General features: G+C 37.9%; 1 protein-coding gene across 1 annotated transcript; it reads right to left on the reverse strand.

Moving 5' to 3' along the window:
- Positions 1–909: 909 nt before the first annotated feature.
- Positions 910–27,497, reverse strand: LOC121422094 (beta-1,4-galactosyltransferase 5-like; the record flags this gene model as incomplete). The annotated part of the gene is given in 8 exon segments (XM_041616909.1): positions 910–3,105; positions 4,172–4,399; positions 11,297–11,484; positions 12,859–12,975; positions 18,506–18,774; positions 21,182–21,274; positions 23,703–23,897; positions 27,357–27,497. Coding segments are annotated over 8 exon segments (1,397 nt in total), but the record flags the coding sequence as incomplete, so codon positions are not given.
- Positions 27,498–27,926: the final 429 nt, after the last annotated feature.

The following is a 27,926-nucleotide window of genomic DNA, read 5'->3' on the forward strand; positions in this document are numbered from 1 at the left end:
AATTTCATACATCACATTCAAAATAACAGCAGAAAGATTAATTTACTAACTATCTTTTCCATCACATTTCACTGGCCATGGTATATAACAAACCAAATGCTTGTAATAAACTGATCCAGTAAGAGGACCAGTTCGACCAGTTAGACCAGTATGAAGACCACTGAGACCAGTATAAAGAACAGTGAGACCAGTAACAACCACCAGAAACAAGACCAGTAAAAAATTCTAGTATTCAAGACCAGTTTAATTTTTAACTGGACCAGTAAAATTTTTTACTGGATCAGTATGACCAGTTAGACCAGTAAACTGATGTTCCAATTTCCATGATTTCCAGAGTTACCAGTTAAAATTATACTGGTCTAACTGGTCCAGTGGAACTGGTTTTTCCTTCTGGGCTTACACATGCAATACATAGACAGGTATTCATAATATCGCCGGCAAAAATCCGACTCAAAATGGTGGAAAAATATTGAATTCAGAGCATTTCACGTGACGACCTCAAAATGCAGCCTTTCATCACAATCCCGAATCGTGTGCAAAGTGAATGAGTGCGCAGACATGGGGTACCATTTTTCCAATCTGAAAATGACTGCCCGAGGTTTTTGCAAGAAATTTTATATTTTCTTTCATTTTTTAATGAGAAATTTGGTACACTTACTCTTAATAATATAAGGAACACTATTAACCAAAATATTTTGTGAAATAAGAAGAAATTCATGTTAAATCTTAACTCAAATTGTTTTGTGCGCAGACTTGGGGCCACCATCATACATTTTAGTTGATGTTGCTGGTCGTCCATAGTTGTGGTTGATTGGATCAATCGCAACTCTTTGTAGGACGGGGCCCAGGTGGGTGTTTCATAAAGTTGTTCGTAAGTTAAGAGCGACTTTAAGAAGGACTGGCGACACTTTGTGGTAAATGATAGTATATTCATTGGCAAATGTTAACCGCCTTTACCGGTCGTTCTTAAAGTCCCACTGAACTTACGAACAGCTTTACGAAATGATCACCAGGGGCCTGTTGCAGAAAGAGTTGCAATCAATGGCAACTCTAAAAATCATGCGCAACTTGATTTTTAACCAATTAACAGCGCGCATTTGGGACTTGCAATTGATTTTTTGACTTGCGTTTAAACGCAACTCTTTCTGCAACGGGCCCCAGGTGGGTGCTTCATAAAGCTGTTCGTAAGTTAAGAGCGACTTTAAGAACGACTGGTGAACCCATCTTATGCGCTAAACCATCGTCAATTCAATATATACCGCAAGAAAAGAATCACCAGTCGTTCTTAAAGTCGCTCTTAACTTACGAACAGCTTTATGAAACGGTACCCAGGTCTCATTGTAATGTCATATTGCAAATAGGTTAAAATAACCTAAACTTTATAAGAAATCTTTGTAAAAACTAAATTTGGTCATGTTGGTGTGTGTACGTAACAATAAATTAACGGAGCCCGACTTAACTCAACATCGAAGACAACATTTCAGTACACTGTTAAAGTTATAGGCCCGTATTCTGAAATCGGGTTTAAATTAAACTCTGGTTCTACGTTGTGGTTAAACTATGGAAAGCCAGTTGCTACGTAAATCTATAACAGTAGAGGTTCAATGTATCAGCAGCTCATTTGACTCCCAAGTATGACAGTTGTCTCCACCATTATAGAATTAATGACGAGCAGAGTAAACATGAGAAGCATTCACTGTAAACAAAATTTTGAAAAGTTCGGCATCCCATAATTTTCGCACAGAGTTAGACCATGTTCGAAGTCAAACCCTACTTCAGAATACGGGCCTATGTGTTCAGACTGGCAGTTCGTGTTCAGAGAGGATTCCATCATCAAATGTGTCGTAAAATGTTTGGTCTTTTCCTCTGTTAACATCATTGATCTGCAAGACTGCCTTAGACTGGTGATCTGGGCCTTGTCTTACAAAGAGTTCCGATTGATCCAATTAATCCGTAACTCTGTGGAAATCCATCCGTGTCATATTTTTTTCTACAGAAAATTTGCAAAATGTCCTTTTTATAGTAAACAAAGAACACACCAAATTGTCAAGAAATCACTAAATTTGTGGATATATATTTGAATCTAGAGCGCCATAATTTTTACATCTAATTTTGATGAAATCTCCAGTGTTACGCTTGTTTGACTTCTCTCTTTGTTTCTATTCAAATCAATATTTTGTTGGGGCGGACTTCTCTTTTAATCAGGAATGTATGTCGCTGGGGCAGCATAATTGGCTGCTCTCATAAATGCAGCAATATGACAAGCACTCTTCAATAATCTAGTGTCAACGGAGCGTCATTTATTCTCCTTGAAAGACCAAGACACTCGATGCTAACACCCTGTACGACTATTGAAGTATACATCCCGCTTAGTAAAGGTGTTATTGTCCGTCATTATACATTCATTCACCATAATATGAAAGACTAATTAGACACCGATGTTGGTTAACACCGTGGCCTTTGAAGTGTAGATAGCTTCTTATTCGAAAGCTTTTGATCAAGTGTACAAGGGTGTTATCGTCCTCCACATCCATTCACAATTGAGGAAAGTCCGAGTTACTGATGTTAAACACCAATACTTTCGAAGTGAACAAAGGTGTTATAGCCCTGTACAGTCATTCACTATTCGGGAAAGCCCAAGACAAGACGACGATGTAGAAAGCATGGATTTTGAAGTGTACAGATCCTCTACATGTACTCACTATCGAGGAAAGCGCAAGGCACTGATGTTAACACCATGACATTTGAAGTGCACAAATGTTATTGTCCTTTTCATCCATTCTTTTCATGAAAGCCCAAGATACTGGCATCAACACCATAGCTTTTGAAGTGTACAAAGGTGTAGTCTTCTACATCATTCATCATGCATGAAAGCCCAAGGCACTGATGTTAACACCATCAAGGTGTACAACACTTATAGTATAATAATGATAAATACGCTACTGCCCTTCACACCTTGGCCAACGAGGATTCCAAGGTAGCTTCTGGATGTTGACAGAGACGTTGGTATAAAGAGGATGCAGTTCTATTGTCGGTTGTTCATATCTCAAGTTTGATACACCGTCGGTGGTTTTCCTATGAACGTAGTTATTAAGAAGACAAAACCTGTACAAAAGTAACATAATAAAATCGTATTTGTCAGTTAATCGGGAGGGGGTGGTCTACGTTCGTTCATAGTGTTATTGCTGAGTGTATACTGCTGTGTAAACTTCTTAAATATTTATTCTTAGTTTCATTGCAAGTGTTTTCTCTCGACCCCAGCACTAATTATTGCGTATTCAACTGCGTCTGAATAAAGATCAATAATACAATCAAGCAATGTATTCAATCAAACCCCGGGTTTAACAAATAGAGTACACAATCTGTCGAAAGAAAGGAAGTTTTTTTGCAGTTTTTGTAAATAGGTTTGATTTTTTTTTCAATAGATATTTTCTTTTTTTCAACACCCTGTTGTTATCATTCTTATTGGTAAAGTTAAGATTCTCTTAATTTCTTGGTGACAACATTCATTTACACACGTTGTTATTATTTCAATGTATACGCAATCATATCTATAAAGGTAAAGTCCGCCCCAGCAAAATGCTGATTTGAATTAAAAAAAAAATCAAAATAGCATAACGCTGAAAATTTCATCAAAATCGGATGTAAAATATGATATGGCATTTTAAAGTTTCGCTTATTTTTTTCACAAAACAGTGATATGCACAACTCAGTGACATGCAAATAGGTCAGGCGATGATGTCCATCACTCACTATTTCTTTTGTTTTTTTATTTGAATTATACAATATTACATTTTTTACGAATTTGACCACAGGGACCCACTTGACTGAACCATATAGTAATATGTAACTTCAAGGGAGGAATTAGTCACTGTTTTACTTGACAATGAGAAAATTAGAATATTTCATATTTCATATAATAAAATACAAAAGAAATATTGAGTTCAAGACGTCATCAGTCTCCTCATTTGCATACCGACCAGGGTGTGCATATAACTGTTTGTGAAATTAAGCGATACTTTAAAATGTTAAAACTTTCATATTTTACATCCGAATGTTGATGAAATTTTCAGCATTATGTTTGTTGGATTTTTTTATTCACATCAATTTTTTTGTGGGGTGGACTTGTCCTTTTAGATATATACATATATTAAGAAAAATACGACTTTACCTTGCTTCGTTAGTCGGACTTGACTCCTTTTTTTCGTGAACGACGGAATCGAAGTACCCGATCTCCCCTTTGGGTCGCGATCGTTTAAAACCCTTAGCCTTTACCCTCTTTGCGAATTCATCGTCTTCACCACCCCATCCCCAGTAGACATTGGGCAGACCATTGATGTCATAGAACTGTTGTGTGGTAAGCCCCGTCACTCCACCAAAGAGATTTTCGTATATTATCCTGCAGGGAGACAAAAACGACGGAGAGTATTGAGTTTATTTTATACCAGCAATGTATGCATATTTGTTTAATTAATTCATAAGCTACTTACCAATAACTGATTAATGTCAACTTATTAGGCATATACTGATTGATTCATTTCTATATTCATCTTAATCAATCATTCAATTGATTTTCATTAATTTTTTATTCATTAATTCCAAGTTTTTCTGCATCCATATTTCGAGAGGCGGCTAATGATATAGAGAGGTCGACATGGAAATGTAAAACGTGAACAGCAAAAATCGTGGGACAACAAGAGAAGAGACAAAAAGAAAGGAAGAGAATAATACGGAGAGGAGTGGTTGGGATAATTATGAGAGCTAATAATAACACACAACAGCTGAATCGTGCTTAATAAATGTTTCTATAAGCGCTTCATACTACGGTAAATATTCGGATTATTCATGTTATTAGCACGGCTACCCTGATCAGATGCGCGTACTCGGAGTATTCAGTGACATCCCTTCCTACCGGGTACCCATTTATTACACCCGGGTGAAGAATGGCATTTGTAGCTTAAGGCCATGGTGAGTTTCGAACCCTGGACCTTGTTCAAAGTCCAGACACTTATCTACTGAACCACAAGATCCCTACAGAGATCGATAGAAAGCAGACTACAGAGAGAAAGTGGGCCAACGAAGAGTGATTGTGCGTGTTTGTGTATGAAAAAGAGAGTGGGCCAAAGATTGAGTAGTGAATGTTTGTGTCTGTGTGTTCGACGGCCAGTGGGCCAATGAGGAGCGTGTGGGAGTCAGTGTGTATGACGCATTTAGGGAGGGTGGGCCAAGTAGGAGTGATTATGGGTGTCTGTATGTATGAAGGAGAGTTTGCTAACGAGGAGTGAGTGCGTATGTAAAGGGAGAGTAGGCTAGCGATGAGTGAGAGTGGGTGTTTGTGTGTACAGGGAAAAAAGCGCCGAGGGGTTTGTGTGGGAGTAAGTGTGTACGATGCATTTAGGAAGAGTGAGTATGGGCGTCTGTGTGTATGAGAGAGAGTGTGTGTGTGTATGAGGTAGAGTGCACGGGTCAGCAAGGAGTGAGTGAGGGTGCCTGTGTGTATGATAGAGAAAGAGAGTGTGTGTGTGTATGTATGAGGGAGAGTACACGGTCAACAAGGAGTGTGTGTTGATGTGTATGTGTATGAGGGGGAGTGAGCAAACAATGAGTGAGTGTGGGTTCCTGTGTGTATGAGAGAGAGAGAGTGTGTGTGTGTATGAGAGTGGACTAATGAGAAATGACTGTGGGTGTCTGTGTATATGAGGGAGAATGGGTCACAATGAATGAGGGTTGGTGTCTGTGTGTATGAGGGAGTGTGCACCAACAAGGAATTTGTGTGGTTGTGTATGTGTGTATGAGGGAGAGTGGACTAACGAAGAGTGTGTGTGGGTGTATGTGTGTATGAGGGAGAGTGGAATAACGAGGAGTGCGTGTGGGTGTCTGTGCGTATGAGGGAGAGTGGACTATCGAAGAGTGTGTATGGGTGTATGAGGGAGAGTGGACTAACGAGGAGTGTGTGTTGGTGTCTGTGTGTACGAGGGAGAGTGGACTAACGAAGAGTGTGTTTGGGTGTATGAGGGAGAGTGGACTAATGAGGAGTGTGTGTGGGTGTATGTGTGTATGAGGGAGAGTGGAATAACGAGGAGTGCGTGAGGGTGTCTGTGTGTATGAGGGAGAGTGGACTAACGAAGAGTGTGTATGGGTGTATGAGGGAGAGTGGACTAACGAGGAGTGTGTGTTGGTGTCTGTGTGTATGAGGGAGAGTGGACTAACGAAGAGTGCGTGTGGGTGTCTGTGTGTATGAGGGAGAGTGGACTATCGAAGAGTGTGTATGGGTGTATGAGGGAGAGTGGACTAACGAGGAGTGTGTGTTGGTGTCTGTGTGTACGAGGGAGAGTGGACTAACGAAGAGTGTGTGTGGGTGTATGAGGGAGAGTGGACTAAAGAGGAGTATGTGTATTTGTGTATGAGGGAGAGTGGAATAACGAGGAGTGCGTGTGGGTGTCTGTGTGTATGAGGGAGAGTGGACTAACGAAGTGTGTGTGTGCGGGATATATTTGTTGGTTTGTCAGGCAATACGAATAGAATAAAAAGTTGTAATACTATTATCTTTATGGTAAAATATATATTACTTATATTTAGAGAGGGGGTTTTACCAACCATTGACGATATGCATAAACTTATTTTAGAATATAAGGATCAAGAAAAGAAAAAAGCTATTAAATGGGGAAATTAGGGCGGCACTTGCAAAAATGGGAAACAGTAAACTTGTGACAAGGTTAAGTTGTAAGTCTTTATTTACTTTCAATATATGTAATGCTTCTCCCGTGAGCTTGTTATATTCAAAATTGTTCATCGAATTGATTTGTACTTTAAAACATGACTTATTTATGAGTGTGAGCAGATCTTCTGGGCAGTGGTGTGTTGTGTGTGTGTGTTGGGGCGGGGGGAGGGGAAGTTTGGTCTTTAAGCATTTTTATAATAACTCGTTTCATTGTTTTCTAAAGATATATATGACTTATGATTTTATTAAGTTAGAGAAAAAAAGTGAAAATATGAAGTGTAAAGTATTATATATGATTCGAAATGTTAAATTGAAATGCTATGTAACTTTTTGTTTATGAAATCAGAATAAAACATTATTCAAAACAAAAAAAAAGTATGTGGGTGTATGAGGGAGAGTGGACTAACGAGGAATGTGTGTTGGTGTCTGTGTGTAGGTGTCTGTGTGTCTGTGTGTATGAGGGAGAGTGGAATAACGAGGAGTGTGTGTGGGTGTATGTGTGTATAAGGGAGAGTGAACTAACGAGGAGTGTGTGTATGTGTGTATGAGGGAGAGTGGACCAACGAGGAGTGTGTGTGGGTGTATGTGTGTATAAGGGAGAGTGGACTAACGAGGAGTGTGTGTGGGTGTATGAGGGAGAGTGGACCAACGAGGAGTGTGTGTGGGTGTACGTGAGTATAAGGGAGAGTGAACTAACGAGGAGTGTGTGTATGTGTGTATGAGGGAGAGTGGACCAACGAGGAGTGTGTGTGGGTGTATGTGTGTATAAGGGAGAGTGGACTAACGAGGAGTGTGTGTGGGTGTATGAGGGAGAGTGGACCAACGAGGAGTGTGTGTGGGTGTATGTGAGTATAAGGGAGAGTGAACTAACGAGGAGTGTGTGTGGGTGTATGAGGGAGAGTGGACCAACGAGGAGTGTGTGTGGGTGTATGTGAGTATAAGGGAGAGTGAACTAACGAGGAGTGTGTGTATGTGTGTATGAGGGAGAGTGGACCAACGAGGAGTGTATGTGGGTGCATGTGTGTATGAGGGGGGTGGACTAACGAGGAATGAGTGTGGGTGTGTGTGTGTGTGAGGGAGAGTGGACTAACGAGGAATCGAGTGTGGGTGTATGTGTGTATGAGGGAGAGTGGACTAACGAGGAATGACTAATCAAGGTACTAATGGATAATTCGTTTTTTCGTTCCGATCATGCTTTGGTTGAAAACACAAAAGCGAAATCACGAGGAAAACGTATTGTGATTTCGTTTTTGTAGATCAAAAAACAGAAAATTGAAAGCATAAATACTTTTGAGCTTTTTCTGTTTTCTAATTCTATATTTGTGTTTTATATATCAAAAACAAAATCAGAACACTCTTTCCGCTCCGTGATTCTGAATTCGGACAATCGCACCGCGAACATCAAAATTGCCGTCGGCTCTCTGATTTGCTTTTCGTTCATCAATATTAAAGAGCGTCATCTACGTCAACAAAATGTTTAAAACGCCATATTTCAAATTTATCTTGATAAATTCAAATTAAACAACATATATACTGGCAAGCTATGGGTGTAGATCTGTATTCATGTTTGGGGCTGTTTTTTTCTTCTGAGGAATCTTTTTTTGATAGCTTTTATTTTATTATTCTTTTAGTTTAGGCGGAGGTGAGGGGCTTAATGAGACTAAAGTTTTAGGGCAAGACATGACATAAAGGGCTAAATTAATTTCAAAATGCTTTTTAAATAGATAAGTCAAACTTTTGGAAGTGATTTTGATATATGTTTTAAATATCATGACAAAATCCGTCATAACAAATTGATTCATATATTAAAAATACATTTTTGGCTCCCTCGGTTCTCTCACTTAATCTTAAAATTTACTTCGCCGTCTTGCCGTGTCTCATTACGCCACTGACCTCCGCCCAAACTAAAAGAATACATGAATAATGAAATAGAATATCAATAAAAAAAATCCCTCACAAGAGAATAAACAGCCCACAGCCATGAATACAGATCGACACCCATAGCTTGCCCGTATATGTGCTAGAACGGTGGTTTACTTTGAATTTTATCAAGATAAAAACAGTTGTTAATGATATGATATTATTGATGATATACAATACTCTTGTACTGCCACATATTTCATATTGCTATGTTCTTTGGGCTGCAACTAAAGTGTCAACTACCAATATATTTCTCTTGCAAAAGAAAGCAGTTCGCATACTGGGTCTGGTTACAGAGACCATACAAATCCCGTATTTGTAAAGCTGAAGTGCTTGAAGGTAGAATATATAATTTTTTTGCAAACTGCTTTAATTATGATTCGTTTTAATGCCAATATGCTCCCTGATTTTTTTTCTTCAATGTTTCAGCCTAATAGCACCGTCCATTCATATAGCACAAGACAGTCATCGAACATACATTTGGTTAATCCCCGCACCGTATCAGCTCATAAATCAGACACCGTGATTCAGATGTTTGCAATTCTCTTCCACATAATATTCGAAATTTTAAAAAACCTCACATTCTTTTAAATTGTCTGTAAAGCAAAATCTCCTTTCAAAATTACAGAATCTGTAAAGTGCTAGCAGGTAATTTTGTTTTCTATTTTTATATTCTTTGTAACTGAAGAAGAATTTAACTTTGATGAATTACTATACCATATATTCATAACGATTTGACACTTAATTGTTATATCTCGGCAGTCTTTTACATTCTTCTCTTTCTTTCCTCTCTTCCTTATTATTACATTTTTATTTTGTTTGCTTTGATGCAATACAAGTTTAAAGGTGCTTCAACTAATCAAGCTTTAGCTTATGTTGCAACACCTTTGTATATATGTTCATTATTTACTTGTTTTTCGTTTATATTTATATATTTATCTGTGTATTCTTTTACATTGTAAATTGTGAACATGCATGAATAAATGAATAAATAAATAAATGATGAAATATGACGCTTTAAACATTTTGTTGACGTAGATGACGCTCTTTAATATTGATGAACGAAAAGCAAATCAGAAATCGTAGTGGGTGTCTGTGTGTATGCACGGGCCAACGAGGAATGAGTGTGGATGTCTGTGTGTATGAGGGGGAGTGGGCCAACGAGGAGTGAGTGTGGGCGTTTGTGAGTGAGCCATGGGAGGGAGGGAGATCGATAAAGACAGAGGGAGAAAAAAGAGTGGAGGCAGGATAGAAAGAGGTAATAAATGCAGAAGGGAGAGGGGAGAGATGTGGGAGAGAGAGAGAGGGTGGATCAAGGGGGGGGGGTGGCGTGTGCATGTTAATGAAAACAAAGAGATCGAGATTGGGATGAGGGAAAATGAGATATCGCGAGGAGATGATCGATGAGCATGCGCAGATAAACACCAGACATGGGAAGAGCGAGAAGAGATCGAGCAAATGACAAAAATACACAATTAAGCTTAACCCCCAATGCCCGTGCATAATGCACCAACACGCACACACTGTACACATATGACTCACAGAAACCAAAACACAATAGAGATGCAGCCATCTTTGGGTAAAATGATGAGTGGGAGAGATGATAAATAGCCGTGATGGTCGGTAATTAATTACATTCCGAAAGTCTCGATTACCTGACAATGGGCTGAATAAATTAAGGAAGTACGGTGTTTTACAGAGTTGTTCATACTTTAGTGCATTGCGTATAACCCTTCGAGATGAATTTTCAGTGTCTTAGAGGCAGGTAGCGTAATTTTGTTTGGATTGCAGATTTCGAGGTGAATATGCAGATATATCGCCAATGTACACTTTAGGAAATGTTTTAACATCATACATTATCCTGGGATGAGGGGAATATACTGGGGGCGGGGGGGGGGGGTGAATTGTTTCTATTCAATAGCGGTAGTAACTGAAAAAGTAAAAATACATTAGTACAAACCAAATTAGATTCAAAATCAATAATCGCTAAGGCTAGGATAGTTGACATTACAGAAATACGGGAAGGATGATTGACGCAAGATTATTTAGTGCATGAATAAATGAAATGAAATAGTGCTTGGGGCGGGCGTCGAAAACATAGAGCTGAACAATGCGTATTTTTTTCTCAATTGATTAATCGTGGTGTCACAGTATAAAACTTCAAACCCTGACATCTTTATCCATGCTTTCTGCATGTTTGTTCTTTTCTTTCCTATTTTTTAAAAGCTTGAAAAATCATTGGGGCATTCGCCTCTCGAGCCCGCCCCCCCCCCCTTTCCGTGGTATCACCCCCTCCGACTAGTTTGCAGGCGCAGACCTTGATGGTATGCCACTGGAAATAGTGTAATAGCTTTGACATGTTTGATTGGTCTGGAGTCGGTTTCGTTGTTGTCACTGTCGCATATTAGTCTTCAAACACAGACCGTTGGTTTTCGCAACTAGCATCGTGCATGATGTAGATTCTGAAGTAGCGAGACTAGATTGACTCTTCAGTGTGATTGCCTCTTCCTTGACACATACTGGCGGTTTGAAGTATAGTCTTCACTCTGGACATGTTTATAAACATGATAAATGGTTAAAATATCAAATTTGAGTCTGTGCATGCAGACTAGTAGTATGTACAAGAGTAGAATAAATGTTGAAAGAGCAACTTACTTCCACTCCCATATTTTTTCTCCGGATATAAAATGTCGGGGCATGTTATCACAGCCAAAATAATTTTTAACATTGACGGCAAGGTGATCGATGTCGTGGAAGATCACGCAGTCGTAGTTCGTAAAATTTAGGGCCTCGACGAAACCAACGTTCATTAACATCGCTCGGTTAAAACGTTCGTCATTTCTCTATATTGAGAGGGAGAGAGAAAAAAGGAATGATTAGTAAGATTTACTCGACTACAACAATGGTCTGTATTCTCTGGCGTGAATCACATTGGTACGTGCCACCCCCCCCCCTGCAACTCCCTAACCTGTGTATTATTGTCCATTGAATCCCCGCTTCGATCCCTTTTCATTTTGTCTTTTATTTCTTGCTTGATGGACAAATATTTTATGCCGCCATATACACGGGTGGATCCAAGATTATCAAAAGGGGAGGGGGCAAATTTTTCGGAGGAAAATTTTGACAAGCAAAAAAAAAGGTTTTCAACCACAAACTAAGGATATTTCGTATCTGAAATACTTTGACAAGCAAGAAAAAAATAAAGGTTTTCAATCACAAAATAAGGATCGTTCGTACCAGATAAAACTTGACAAAAAATAATAAAGGTCTTCGATTTCAAAAGAGGGACACACCTCTGTTTTAATGGCATTTGTGTAGTACAAATTTTAATTATGCTTCTCAAAGGGGGTGGGGACAAGTGACGGCTGTGCCCCCCGGATCCACCAGTGGCTATATATACATGAAAGTTGGATCTGCCCCTTTAAATATGATCATGCATACGAAATGTCATTATGATAAACTATTATTACAATTGTACAAATGGATATGATAATCTAGACAACATAATATCACACATTGATTGTTAGTGACTTAAGTCTTTTTCAAGGAAGTCGTCCATGGAATTTAAGTTATAGGAGTGAAATGACGTGCATATTCACAATCATGACCAACCCACTTCATTGCTTATGTATGTATTTTATATTTTCATATTTGGTATTCTAATAATCATGTTCATTATTACCATCATCATTTTCATCATCATAATTATAAGCATCATCATCCATCTTGATTATTAGTATTCATTTATCATATTTTGTGATAGTAGTACTTAATAGTACACTATCTCTGATTATCATTGTCATATCATATACCTTTAATATTGCTCATCATCATTAGCTTCATAATTGTTGTATCATGATGATTACTATTTCTATAAGCAGTAGTACTACTGCTACTATAGTGGTAGTAGTAATAGTAGTAGTAGTAATAGTAATAGTAGTAGTAGTAGTAGTAGTAGTAGTAGTAGTAGTAGTAGTAGTAGTAGTAGTAGTAGTAGTAGTAGTAGTAGTAGTAGTAGTAGTAGTAGTAGTAGTAGTAGTAGTAGTAGTAGTAGTAGTAGTAGTAGTAGTAGTAGTAGTAGTAGTAGTAGTAGTAGTAGTAGAAGTAGTGTTATACCACCATCATCATCCTTATCATCATCACCCTTTATCATCATCAAACCTATCATTATTATTCATTCAGATCTGCTTCTTCACTTCAAATACAGAGGTCATTACCTGCTCGGCAATAAAGATGGAGAATTCCAGCTTTTGTCTTTTGAGCAATGGCACAATGTGGCGGAGAAAAATTGGGAGGTGATGAAAGCGATTTCTAAACGGTACCACAATAGCGACCTGTGGCAGAAATAAGAAAAAGATTGAATTTAAAAGCAATGTTTTGTAAAACAAAATACATTTATAAAAAAATAGCTTCGAGTTAAGGCATATTATTTAAAGCTAGTTCGGCGCACGGCTGTCACTCTGATGAGGCTAATTTGGCGAGGTAATTCTGTTTATTACTTAAGTGAAACATACGGAAATTAAGGTTTTACCCTATATCTTTGGTAAAGCTCTGATATTTTTGCGACATTTGTTCTATTAGTCACCGCTTTAATCTGTTGATGTCTTTATGTTAATTTCAAAGTTTTGCTTCGAGAAGTGCCAACGAAACTGTAGAATATTCATGACTTCTGAAGTGAAATTTAAAAAAATGGCAAACTTGCTTTAAATAAATTGTAAAATTCTTAATGAAAGTAATGGAAGCCAGCACCTGATGGAAAGTCACGTGACACTGCCTATTTGCTGTCAATCAATCATACGCAGGGATTTCCAGTAGCTTATAACAAACTTCATGAAACACGGCAAATTCGTTATGTTCAAATGCTGCTATATTAGATTTGATTTAGATTTATTTATTTCCGTTCAACGGAATAAACAAGGCAACGGAGCAACGACCGATTTTATGATATTTGCTCCGGTGAAAATTGCTCCGCTGCAAATTTCATACATTAATGGAATGACCAACTTCAAGCCTGAATTTAACACTATACCCTTCCTTAAACCTAACATTAAATCCTCTTGCAGCCCTAACTCCATTTCTTAGACGATATAAAGCCCACAGTAATTGTCACCTGAGCTGCTGAGCAAATGTCACCACCGTGACGTCACCGTTATCAGACCGCATGTAGCCTTGGTTTTACCATGGGGATATTAAAGAGGCAAGAAACTGACAAAATTGTGGGGAAATAGAACCTATAGACCTTCAAAAGACCTATTTATTCGCACACAATAATCATGTGAGCCTGTCAGTCTAATACAATTAAAAAAAATCGAATTTACCGATTTGGGGATCCCTAATTATCTCTTACTTCGAGTTGTCGGAAGTTCTAAACAATCCTCAGTCAGAAAAATCTTTAATAGCAATTGCTTGATTGATTGATAAACCATAATGACGTCATGTATTATGCTTATAGAATTAAAAGTTCAAGCTGAAAAATTTAGTTTTCTTTTGGTTGGAAGGTCTACGACCCATTTCTCCATCGCTTTCTTTTCCAACTGATGTCGATTACGTAACAAGCGCCAGGCCTTGACTGAGTGAGTCTTTGTAATTATGTGTTTTATCAAGGAATCAAAATGTAATACAATATCTTCGCAAAGAAGTATGAATTGATAAATATATTTTATACAAATTAGTATTAGAACGGACACACCAAGAAACACATACCGGATAGTTTGCACTACAAATCACGTTACTCTAGACACAAACAGCTGTTCATACAGAAAAGCAAGTAATGTCTATATATACGTGATTTGCACTATAAATCATGTTACTATAGACATTAATTAATTGCTTTTCTGTATGAACAGCTGTTTGGTTTCATATTGAACGAAATATGAAACGTTGGGCAACAACTCATGGCACTTATCACAGGATAGCGAGTTTTCTCATTGCAACGGGGAAGGTTCCAAGAACATCAGGACAGCAGATCGTCCTAAAATTCTGAGCTGACGAAAAATTGAAAATATCTTGTTTGTCCAGAGTCGAAACTGACCCCTTGATTCACATATTTTCTACAAAGAATGCTTTGCCATAAAGGGCTCAATTTTGACAATTGATTATCTACGTTCCAGTAAGCTTCTACGTAGTGGTTGCAAAAAAAAAATATCCGATAATCCTTGTATCGAACCGAAGCAAACCGCGTCCTCTCGGCTGTGAAAAAAATCAGCCCCTACCCCCCACGATTTCTCGGTTGAGAGCCACTTTGACACCCCTTGGTTTCAAGATGACGAGCTGCATTGGTTTATTCCCTGCAGCTTCAAAAGTAAACGCCAGTTGTCGTAAAGATCTCAAAATGAGTTCGAACAGAATCCCATAAAATGACCACCGAATTGTTTGTTTGTATTAATGTATACGTGCTAAGTGGAATAAAATGTGCAGTTAGTGAGAAGTGAGTAAAATATTAAAAGCACGCAGTTCCATACAATGTCTGGTCTTTTTCCAGGAAATATTAATACACTATCCTACATATGCTTTTCTGTGCTAGTTATCATCAAAATTATCAGTTTCAGCTAAAATTCGATGATTTCGCAAAGATAAATTTACATTAACGTACCAGATCTAGATCTATAATAATATTATGGAAACCTTGATTTCAAAGCCGTTCTCATGAAATAAGTATTACTGCAAATACATTCTTTTATCTTAGAGAGCAGGTAACAGTCAATTGATGCAATGCCATTGAACTACTTTGAAGAGACACCCCGCAAAGAGAGAATATAATTAGTTGTTCGTCTATATATATATATATATATATATATCTATATATATATATATATATATATATATATATATATATATATATATATATATATATATATATATGGTACCAGCAGCGTAAAAACTATATACGAGGAAATATCTTATGATATGGTTATTGACACTAGTGTTATATCCGATGGGGCTAAATATGGGAAAATTCAGTTTAATTGTGGCATTCAGTCTATTCTCAGCATGTTTGGATACTCAACCTCTTCATGATAATAGCAAGTGCGCAGAAATTTTATTCCGGATCTTTCGCATTTACTTCGAAAAAAAAACTCTACAACGCAGTAGATTCCTTTGAAAATTATGCAAGTCAAATCACAACGGAGAGCTTAGAGACTTTCGTCAAAGGTTGGTGGACCGGGCCAGAAACGAAATCTCATGATTCTGGACAACGACAAACTTGCAATTGTTTGTCCGGTGCAAATCTTCGGATGATCTGCTGTCCCAGTCCACCAACTTTCGACAAAAGCCTCTCAGCTCTCCAATGTGATTTCAATTGCGTTTTCAAAGGAAGCGATGCGTTGCAGAGAATTTCCCCTAGTAAATGCGAAAACTACGTATTGGCTATACTGTACATCCCTTAAACATGTTAAAGGGGAATGAAAACTTTGGAACAAATAGGCTTGTGTAGAAAGAAAAAAATCAAGGAATAAGAATAAAGAAAGTTTGAGAAAAATCGGACAAATAGTGAGAAAGTTATGAGCATTTGAATATTGCAATCACTAATGCTATGGAGATCCTCACATTGGCAACGCGACAAGGATGTGTGATGTCACTGATGAACAACTTTCCCTTTGGTGGACTATAAAATACCCTCAAAATGTCTCTTTTTGCTTTTTCTTATGATGATACAAACTCTTTATCCACAATGTATTCTTAAAAAATATGTATTACATGCCCTCATGTAGAAAGAACACATGATTTATGGATAGATGTGATAAAAGAGGCAATTCAAGTGAAATATATACTAAAGTAATGGGGAGAGTTGTCCACAAGTGACATCACACATCTTTGTCGCATTGCCAATTTGCAATCTCCATAGCATTAGTGATCGCAATATTCAAATGCTCATAACTTTCTCATTATTAGTCCGATTTTTCTCAAACTTTCGTTGATCTGTTTCTTTGATTTTTCTGTTTGCACACAAGCTATCTTGTTCCAATGGTTTCAATCTCCTTTAAGGAAAGAAAACCGGGATTCAATCTTATTTGTTAACATATTACATGAATAGTTCACGCATAGCTGAGCAAGAAGAGTTTGAGAAGTTAATGTCAGAGCCATACTGCACATAAAAATGGGTCGAGATTAATAATGGATGCGATGACTTTGCACAATGAAGGGTGGCTCCCCCAGAAAAAAAGGAAAAATCAAACCCCTTTTTATGCGATTTCAGCGTTTCTGAGGTCATTCACTCTATGTCAAAAATTATCGATTTCATAACTAAAATGTGCGTTTTGATGACTTAAAGTTGACAGAATGCGGTGCCACCGCGAGTTCGCCTACGGGGGTCGTGGCCGGCCGATTCGAGGACGTAAATTTCAGGGTGTAAAACCTCCTTCTTACTTTTCTTTCTGTTTAAAGCGTTTCTCTCAAGTTAAAATGAACCCTCTTTCTGCAGGTTTCCCCAAAACAAGGGGCGGGGCAGGCTCCCCCCGGATCCAATCCTGATCGACATTTGTGGGCGCCAGTAGCCCTCCCTCAGAGGATATGAAATACGCACATGTACAAACGGAGAAGTCATGGATGCACTAGCTGCAGATCGCCAAGGCTTACAATAATATTGCAAGGCATTAGAATCAGCCTCTAAGATGGCGACCTGATGACGTCACTGCATGACGCATACACCAAAGCTGATTTCTTAGAATGTTGGTCTCTTATGATGGAATCAGCTGCGCTTCACGATGTATATTTGACAGTCATTATTAACTATTTTCACAAACCTGCATGGGGTCAGTGGAATTACTTTATCCAAACCAGTGCCGCCCGCCCAGAATCGTTGTTAGCCTACCAGAGCGCTAACAGTACACTGTAAAAGCTATGGTGTTAAAGTTGACACCAATTGGTGTTAATAGAGGACCACACCCTGTGGTGTTAAGATTACACCCTAGAGATTGAACATAACACAAAAGAGTGTAAATGTAACAACCAAAGGTGTTGTAATAACACCTATAGGTGTAAAACTAACACCACCAACACTGGTGTAAAATAACTGGTGTGGTCCTCTATATACATCGGTTAACACCACAGTTTTTGCTGTGTACGCCCAGTCACATCTATCGGATTGTGAAGTCATAACATTTATTGGTGGTGATTTTTTTACCTGTTTGCTAAGAAAGCATGAATGCTTGTAAGCAAGCAACCAGAGGACCGACGGCTTAAAGTCCCCTCCGAAAGACCTGGTACTGAGGATTAATGCCTTACAAAAGGGCACTAGTGCACCAAGTGGGAATGGAATACGAATCCCCCGCTCTACCGACTGAGCTATCGCGCCTTTCCTTTTATTTCAGTGTAAGAGTAATGCATCGTTGTAACATTAGGCATCGATGCCACATCACCGGTTGTGACAGGTCCGTTGTGACAGGTCCTTTGTGAGCTTATTGTTAGCGTTTTACTATAGGTCTTCAATTTCGAGGTTTTTAGTGCAAGATCGCTTTTCAAAGGGGCGCATTTATATTACAATAAAAAATGGCTGACAAATTTACTGAAGACCAATGAGAGAGGCCTTGAAGCAAGATGGGCTTGGATTAAATTTGAATTAAGCCCTAGTCACACTTACTGGCTTCCATCAAATTTTTACTCCGGCGACAATTGCTCCGCTCTAAATTCTACACACTAATCGAATGACCAACTTTAACCCTGGATGTAAAATTAAACCATACCCTAAACCTAACTCTAAACCTAACATAAAACCATATTGCAACCCTAACCCTAAATATTAGATGAAACTATTAAAGCCCGGAACGATTATCGCAGGAGCAAATGTCACGTGACCCTCCGAATGACATCCAAAGACATAATGCCTGACAATTCAATATCTAGATGTATATATATAATATTCACCTTCCAACGGGGGTTACACGACAGTGGGATCCAATGACCACCAGGAAGTAGCCGGTAGTCATCGAAGTCGACAGCGAGGTTCAGCTCCGTGAGCGTCTTATCAATCTCGTCCGCTGCTTCCCTGATTGACTTGCGCTTCGTGATGATGCTCGGGAGAGTTTGGTTGGCCACGTCAGTCATGGCTTGTGTCTTTGGTAAGAACTTCCCGAATACGAATTCGTTGACCCTTTGAACGGTCGTAGCTTCTTTGTTTGGTGTAAGCCTCTCATCTTCGAAAATCAAATGAAATGTATAGGACAACATTACAATGGCCTTACAAGAGATAACATTAAACTTTGATTAATGGTGATTTCTATAGTGTTCACATGGATTAAAATAAAACCAAGGAAGAAAAAAAATCGTGCACATTTTTGCAAGATATCTGTGACTAAAAAATCATAATTTTAACTAAAATCCTGAGGAGATTGATATAATACAATAGTGTATTGGATGTAATTAAGATTGATGTGTTTCCGGTTACTTCATATTTCACTCTTTTTAGCATTAAATAATGATTTTGGGGCGGAATATTTTCAGGGCTTCATTTTTGTTTTAAAATATCACAGACACATGTGACCATTCGGACCATGCAGCTCGGATTTTTAAACGCAAATCAACGTTAACTTTAAAGTAGAGGAAGTTACTACTATACAACAGGGGCCAATTGCACGAAAGGGTCTTTCCAAGGACCGTCTTTCGTGTCGCCCATCTTTTATGATACGCTTTAGGCGGGGTGTTTCTGAAATTTATGATAAAGAATAAGATTCGTTAGTTTGCTTTTAAATCAAATTTTATACAATTTCATGATATATCACATCATTTTATAAGCAGTTATTTGGTTTAATTTAACGGAAGAAAATATGTTTGCAGATGATTTATTTCAAATGCGTTTCACATGGTGCATCATAAAAGATGGGCGACACGAAAGACGGTTCTTGCAAAGACCCTTTCGTGCAATCGGCCCCAGGGGTCTTAATGTTACAATAGCGAGTGTTCATAACGTGGCGCTAAACCCTTTCAAGAGCAACCTACATTTACTATTTGCTAAAGTTTGGTGAATCACAACTTCAGTTTCGTCCAGGCCCTGGGATTTCTCGTCAGCTCGGAAACCGAGGACGAAACGGCTTTCCCGCGCTTCACCAATTTTTGACAAAAACCTCTTAGCTTTTCATAGTCATTTTCACTGGCAGTTTTAGTATATCTGCTGTGTTGTAGAATATGTTCTGCGTGGCATTGAAAAACTCGATATCATGTTCAGAGTGTCTCTCATTAAGCCCCCCCCCCCAAAAAAAAAATCAAAATTAAAAACAAAACAATCATGACAAAAAAATGTTTGTTTTCGAGACACTAAAAATAAAAGGGAACCCCTGAACAAATAAGTTCGTACGAAACAGAAAATCAAAGAATAAGATCAACAAAAGTTTAAGAATAATACTGCACAAACAGTAAGAATGTAGCATGTGAATGATGAGAACACTTCCAGATCCTGCAATTTTGATGTGACACAACATTATTCCCTTTGGATCTTGACAACCATACCCCTAATTTGTTTTCCTCACTCCATTTGGAGGGCAAACATTTCATCCAGGATATAACAAGAATAATGCTCTGAAACCTTTATGTCCTATCTATTCTCTCATGAACAAATGAACGTCTGATCTGGCGATAGACTAAATTAAAAAGGAACATTTAAGATATAATAATAATAATAGCCAATTTTTATAAAGCGCTTTTCCCAGAATGGCCCAAATAGCGCTGTACAGCATATTATTACCCCGGTCAGTGGATTCATTTCAATCAAGCACGAAAAGTGCACAATTTCCACTCCCTGGGGAGCATTCCTTGCATTCATCGCAGCCACATTATGGCACTGGCAAAATCAAACATACAATATCTTTCGCATCCTACCGGGTACCCATTTAGCACTTGAATCAAGAGTGGCAAAGGACGCTAGACCGCGGTGGGATTCGAACGCACGACCCTCTGTTTACAAGGCGAGAGTCAGAACCACCACACCACGGCTATTCCGTGTATAAGTACTAAAGTAATCGGGAAGTGATCTTGGAAGGGGAAACCAGTGGGGGGGGGGGGGACTTCACCTACCCCCACTTCTTGTGAAAAATGAAATTAACAGCTTATTTGTTTGTGATTTCTTGCAAGGTTCCCCCCTTACACACACACATTTGGCTCAGCCCGGTCCCCCACTTTCAACCCCCGAAAGCCCTTGTCCATATATAATTATAGAGTCAATTATAGGAAATGGGGGTTTCCGGGCAACATCTGAGAATATTTTAACCAACTTTTATGCATTGCCTGAAGTGTCTAGTTAATGACTCTTGATGTTCCCATTGCCAAATCGTGTCCCACGGGGTTCAAACTTGATAATTTTGGCAGCCATCTTAAAAGTTCATGAAAAACAACTATGTTTACATTTTCTTTTACCTAGACCATCTTATTTTAATGTTTTATTTTACTAAGACATTGATTGATATGCTTCAAAACAGTATTTTGTTTTTTTATTTGCGATCAAAATCTTCTGGAAAATTAGAAGGTTGTATAAAGCATTTTTTTACTACCTCATGGGATTTTATTGATATTTTTTGTTTAGTTGGTCTCAAATTCGGATGAGTGACTTACTTGGGAGGACATCTTGATTTGGGCATGTCGTCAACACCTGTGCTGGTGGAGGTTGTCGAAAGGATGTTTCCGGCTTTAAAGGATTCGGAATACCTGCAGAATAGAAGTATAAATTGAATAATTGAAATGGTTATTACCCTTAAATTAATAATTGAATAGATACAATGAATCAATCGTATAAAGTCCGAACATATTCAATGGTTTTATATAATACATAAATTTCAGTTACACGAAATCCTTTGTAGAACTTTAAATAGATCTTCCCGTCGTTTAAATCTTATTTTTTTTGTTTGTTCTAATTGCGTATTGCTCTTCCAGTGAATTCCGTTACAATGTTTTATTTCCTGCAATTTACGCCTGTTGAAACATTATTTGTGAATTATTCACATTCTTTTATATTTTTTGTGCTCAATGAATCTATATGACTTTATATGAAAATAATGATGTTAACTGGAATATATAAATGTAAAAGGCTATTTGAATTGAATCTGTAATTTTGGGCTTGAAAAAAAAGCATATAATGATTTTTTTCACAAAAAGTAGGTTGAGCTATTTCCCCGCAATTTACTCTAGATTGTAAAAAACGCTGTTAAACACGTTGTTTAAGCCCGTCATTCTAGCAATTATTTAATGAAAATTTTTAAAGAACTGTGTAAACATTTTCAAATAAATGTTTAAAATCTTTAAATTACTGTTTAAAATCTTTTAATAAGTTTTTTAAAATTTTTAAACAATTACCACAATTTTTTTTCATAAACAACTTGTTAAACAATGTGCTATTTTTTAATACTAAAAATACCCATGTTGTGAACCTATTTTTAAGACAATACATTTTAAATAATACGAGTAATTGTATAGCGCACGTATCCACCTTGCTAGGTGCTCAAGGCGCCCTTGACCATGTTGACTAAGCTAGTCTACCAATTCTGGTGCGCACAGCTTTTCGAGAAATTACTTCCTGCCGGTACCCATCTACCTCACCTGGGTCGAGTGCAGCACAGTGTGGATAAATCTTTTGCTGAAGGAAAACAGCCATGAACAGGATTCGAACACACGATCCTCTGTTTGAAAAGCAAGATTCAGAACCACTAGACCACGACGCACTCATCACATTTTCTGTGTTCGCGAATCCACCGTACATCGCGGAGCAAAATCTCCCTAATAGAAACAACCTATCTCCCAAAATATACTGCGTCCCACAAAAAACGAAACCGAGATTTATCATAACTTAATCACAAATACAATAGACAAATGACCTACCATTGTAAAGCTTAGAATCTCCTATTTCATCTGAAATCACTCAATTTATTTCTCATTCACGCATGAGTGAGCAAAAAAATTTGAAGAGGGGATACCAAAAAGTCGTTTGGCGGGCTGTATCTGGGTTTCAAAAAGAAAACCACTTATAAAAAAAGGGCGGGGGGGGGGGGGGGCTATTAATGTATGATTTTGGAAGTTGTGCTGGTATTTTTAGTCACTTCCCTGTCGGGATATAACCAGCAATTGTGTTCACTTGTTTGATGCTATTATAAATGGTGAATTATGCCAGGAGAATTCACGAAATCCGGGTCACAATCTTATTTGAACTGGAGGAAAAACGTAGTTCTTTTTCAGCACACTTATGACTGCTTTCTTTCTTCTTCTTTTTTAGTCACCACAAAAAATATCTATGCCACTCAATCCTTCAAAGTGTCCTTATGTAGTTGAACATTACTTCTATGAAAATTTTGAGAGAGGTTATTTCAGTTAACGACTCTGTTTTAAGCATTCATAATCAACGTATTAACACTCTAGGGGCTTCCGACTATCTCGATCTACACGTTCAAGTGCAGTTTTATATGTTGACCAATGAGTCAAAACATCCCGCAAAACATGCGGTAGAATACTATATAGCATGTTTACATGTTTGGTGTAAAGGGGGTCTTCAATCTACCTGTGAAGGATTTAGTTACAACATAACACGGATATACATGTAGGTTCATTGCGACCAATTTTTACGATACTGTTCTTCATGCACTTCCACAGCAGTATTACAGGGATGCAAAGTAATAATTTTGAAAGAATGCAAAGGAAGTATGTAAAGGAAACATGCTTATAATATAATATTATATCACATACATGTATACAAATAAATGTCAAGTATGTAACTTACTAGCTGGGGGATTTGACTGTGTGAACGATTTGAAAACTGATTTTTACCTTTTTAGAAGTGGTTACCTAGGAAAACACACAAATTTCTTCGATAGTAAGATAATGCAACAGTTCGTTGACTTTTTCGAGCGTTTTTATTTTTTCACCATCGGGGTATCATAGGGTGATTGCCCCATGAGTCCTGGGGTAGAAAGAGTTGCAATCAATCGCAACTCTAAAAATCATGCGCAACTTGATTATCAACCAATCAACAGCGCGCATTTGAGACTTGCGATTGATTGTTTGGCTTTCATTTAAACGCAACTCTTTTTGCAACGGGCCCCCAGTACCATTATTACTCCCTGCTTGAATCCCCCCCCGAAAATCTCACCTTTTTCTTTCTTTACAGCTTTGGTCTGTGCTTGTTCCGTTGAATTATCTTGACCTGTGACATTCAATGTCGATTCAGATGACATCTCAATAGACGTTGATGGTTTTGAACTTCCGGTATTAGTTTGATTACCGCTTTCGGTTTGTGGTGCGTAAGTTGAATTGAATCTTGAGCGGATAGAACTTCTGGAAAAGCCTGAAAATAAAGATTTTTTTTAAATGGTGTTGTTATACACCCGAAAACTGGAGTGTTAAACTTATACCGGTTGGTGTCAAGGACCACTCCTTAAGGTATACCATAGACTGTGTATGTAACGCCTGAGGTGTTAAAAAATGTGTTAAACAGTAACCGACACCAGTCCCGAGAGCAGCACATACTGTCAAGGTGTTAAAATTACAACACATAATTTGAACGTAACACCAAAGGTATTGCAGCCCTCGAAAAACTGGGGCATTAAAAGAAAAACTGGGGTATTAAACCCGGCACCAGATGCTGTCCCGAGAAGAAATATCCTAAGGTGTTTGGCATTACACCACGGAGATTGAACGTACAATGTACTAACACCAAATATTTTTAGAATAACAACCAGACTAGGCAATGATAACAATGATGATGATGATAATAATGACAATCATAGTAGTAACAATAAAAATGACAATAACAAAATTGATAATAACAATAAGAGTGGTAATGATACTAATGATAATGATGATGATGATAATAATGATAACAATAATAATAGTGATAATGATAAACGATAAAGAAATAATCACATCAACATTAAATGAATACAATAGATAAAAGCCCTAAGACAAAGGCACGAAACAGAAAAAACGCCATTTCCAATGTAATTAATGAGTAAACCATATGATTGTATGAGCACCTGGTTTATCATTTGATTTGCAATAAAAAACACCCACGAATGTCATACGTGCATGATGTACATGCCACTTGAAATTGGAAAGTACAACAATAAGTGGTCTGTTTACCAATGGAGAAGAGAATTTGCGAAAAGTTTGGAGTGCAACTCATGCAAACCCGCACCTATTGTTATTTTGAAATTATTATAGAACATGGTAAAGCATTTCTATTCCAAATGAAAACTGCCTCAGTAAAAAAAAATTAGTACAAGGATCACGCTTGTCTACATATAACGTTTGTTTTAAGGTGTTCAATTTCCTGGGAAAATCTGCAGCTACCAATTTCTCAGAAATACTTCACACTGTCTGGGCATTAATTGGTATAGGCGAATTGCATACCAGAGTGTAAAGCAGACTAAGGTAAAGTGAGTTTTCATAGCAAGCCCAAGAAGACCTACATTCTCTGGGCAAGATAAATTGAACAACCGATGCGTTTATGATCATGGTCTGGGCAAGGTCTAGGCACGAGACCGTTAATTTTACCAACTAACAACATAAAAAGCGTATTGCGGGGCGTATAAGCCAGTTCGCAGTTCCTTTCTGCGCATGATCAAAAGATTTATACGCATGATCAGAAGGTCATTTGTACTAAAGTGACATGATGCTTTAAAATCTAATGAGATAAGCACCAACTTTGATGTCTTGATTATTCATATATTCTATTGAATTGTCGTTTTCATTTACATCCACAAAAAACAACAATGCTTTCACGAACGACTGGTATTTCACAGTTTGTCAAGTACATTGTGCAACCTGTTAAGATATGCATTCAAAGAAGGAATGCAACAAATACCTTCATTAAGTGTTCATTGGTGCGCTATTCTAGTCACCTGGTCTATTCAATTTCTTCATCCTGCTATGTAAGGCAAGCTTACGTAATATAATCTGCCTATCATGATGAAAGAAATGAAAGGTCATTTGACCAAAATTGCCCATGAAGTAACTACGAACTGGTCTATTGCCCCCATTTGACCGCAACTTTGTCAGACAGTGTCAAGCATCCAGAACCATCCCTCACACACACACCCTCCTACCCACATACTCTAACACACACACACACACACACACACCTTCGAGGCTTGCAACGTTTACTCACGTCGTCATCGTAACAAAATGTCCCGTGGTACGTACATTCGTAAAACAAGGAAGTGTTGGGTTATGCGACCCCCAAATTGGTGAAATGCTACAAGCAAAATACGAATCATCATGTAACGTTAACAAAATAAATATAAATTTGTCATTGAGAACAGACTAACATCCTCGCATAGCAAACGGCCAACCGCCGTACACAGGTACTTTGGACCTCATTGTTTTAGATTAGTTTTAATTGTGGCCTCAAAATAGCGCTGCCTTTTTTGCTATATCCAGTTTTGTTATATCGATGGGTGCCGGCCCGTTTTCGGAGTACTATTAATGGTCAAGTCCACCTCAAACAAATGTTGATTTGAATCAATAGAGAAAAATCAGACAAGCACAATGCTGAAAATTTCATCAAAATATGGATGTAAAATAAGAAGGTTATGACATTTCAAAGTTTTGCTTATTTTTAACAAAATAGTCATATGAACGAGCCAGTTACACCCAAATGAGAGAGTCGATGTCACTCACTCACTAATTCTTTTGTTTTTTATCGTTTGAATTATACAATATTTCCATTTTTATGAATTTTATGATAAGGACCTCCTTGCCTGAAGCACAAAATGTTGAAATAATGAAATTCCACGTGTTCAGGGAAGAATGATAATTCATTTCACATGACAATGACGAGAAAATCAAAATATTTCATATAATAAAATACAAAAGAAATAGTGAGTGAGTGATGTCATCAGTTCCCTCATTTGCATACTGACCGAGATGTGCATATAACTGTTTTGTGAAATGAAGCTAAATTTTAAATGTCATAACTTTCTTATTTAACATCCGATTTTGATGAAATTTTCAGTGTCATGCTTGTTGGATATTTCTCTTCTTATTCAAATCAAGTTTTTGTTTGGGTGGACTTGTCCTTTAAGTGGGGCCTCGAAATAGCGCCTTGTTGCTTTATCCCTTTTTTTTAATATATATATATATATTGATGGGTGCCGCCCCATTTAACAAACAAATTATTAATCCCAGGAATTGTACCTGGGGACTTACAGAGTTACACGACCAGGACCTCTCTTTTTTCAACTTTTGATTCTCCCTTCTCCTCTCCTTTTCATATACTTGAAAAAAAAATTGGGACAGCTGCCATCTGCCCCGTCCCAATGTTCATAAAGAGCTTGCTCTTAAAAGCCGCATACATTCGTAATTCCGAAGCTTCGTTATTCCGAAGGTTCGGATATTCCGAAGGTTCGTTATTCCGAAGGTTCGTAAGTCCGAAAACGAAATGAGGTTCGTAATTCCGAAGGTTCGTTAGTCCGAAAACGAAGTGCGGTTCGTAATTCCGAAGGTTCGTTAGTCCGAAAACGAAGTGCGGTTCGTAATTCCGAAGGTTCGTTAGTCCGAAAACGAAGTGCGGTTCGTAATTCCGAAGGTTCGTTAATCCGAAACGAAATGAGGTTCGTAATTCCGAAGGTTCGTTAGTCCGAAAACGAAATGATTAACGAACTTTATTTCGTTTTTTGGAACAACGAACTTTATTTCGTTTTCGGATTATCGAACATCGAGGTATAGGCAATTTACGTGTTTCGGAATTACGAACCTTCGGAATAAAGAACCTTCAGAATTACGAAGTGTAACTTTAAAAACTTACCTGGAGATTTAAAGGGCATTAATCCCGTCGAGTCGGTAGTTATCGAGAGTACTACCACGAGAGCCGCCACACAGCATAGACAGAAGACAAGGACTACTTTAAAGGCAGTTTGACTTCCCTGAAGCGTCATTCTAAAAGATTCTGGGAAATTAAAGAAAATGGTGGTGTCGTTAAGAGAGGAATGAAAGGGGAAACAGTTGCTACAACCTGGTGATTAGCATGATTAGTGTTGATAACATCTATATAGCGCTTTCAGATACTATGTTCATAGGATCTGCATACCAAATGACCCCCGGATTTAGTATTTTCTGCTGTGCAAACCCTTCACTTAGGGAAAATAATCTGAATATTCAGCCTCAAGCCCAAGTCAATGACTTGTGTTGAGAATGCTGCTCCTTTTAAACAGAAAGTTCATATGTCTTATGTGAAGACTAGCTTTACAAGGCTACCGTCATCGGGCTTAGTCCGGTATCTCCGGGGACGAGGCTCGCGATAGTTTGCATGATGATTTTGAATCATACGTTTGTAAAACTTTGGAAACTTTGGTTGGAGGTCAAAATCAGTTAGAAA

Source organism: Lytechinus variegatus, chromosome 9 (genome assembly GCF_018143015.1).
Source record: "Lytechinus variegatus isolate NC3 chromosome 9, Lvar_3.0, whole genome shotgun sequence".
In the NCBI taxonomy this organism is placed as follows: domain Eukaryota; kingdom Metazoa; phylum Echinodermata; class Echinoidea; order Temnopleuroida; family Toxopneustidae; genus Lytechinus; species Lytechinus variegatus.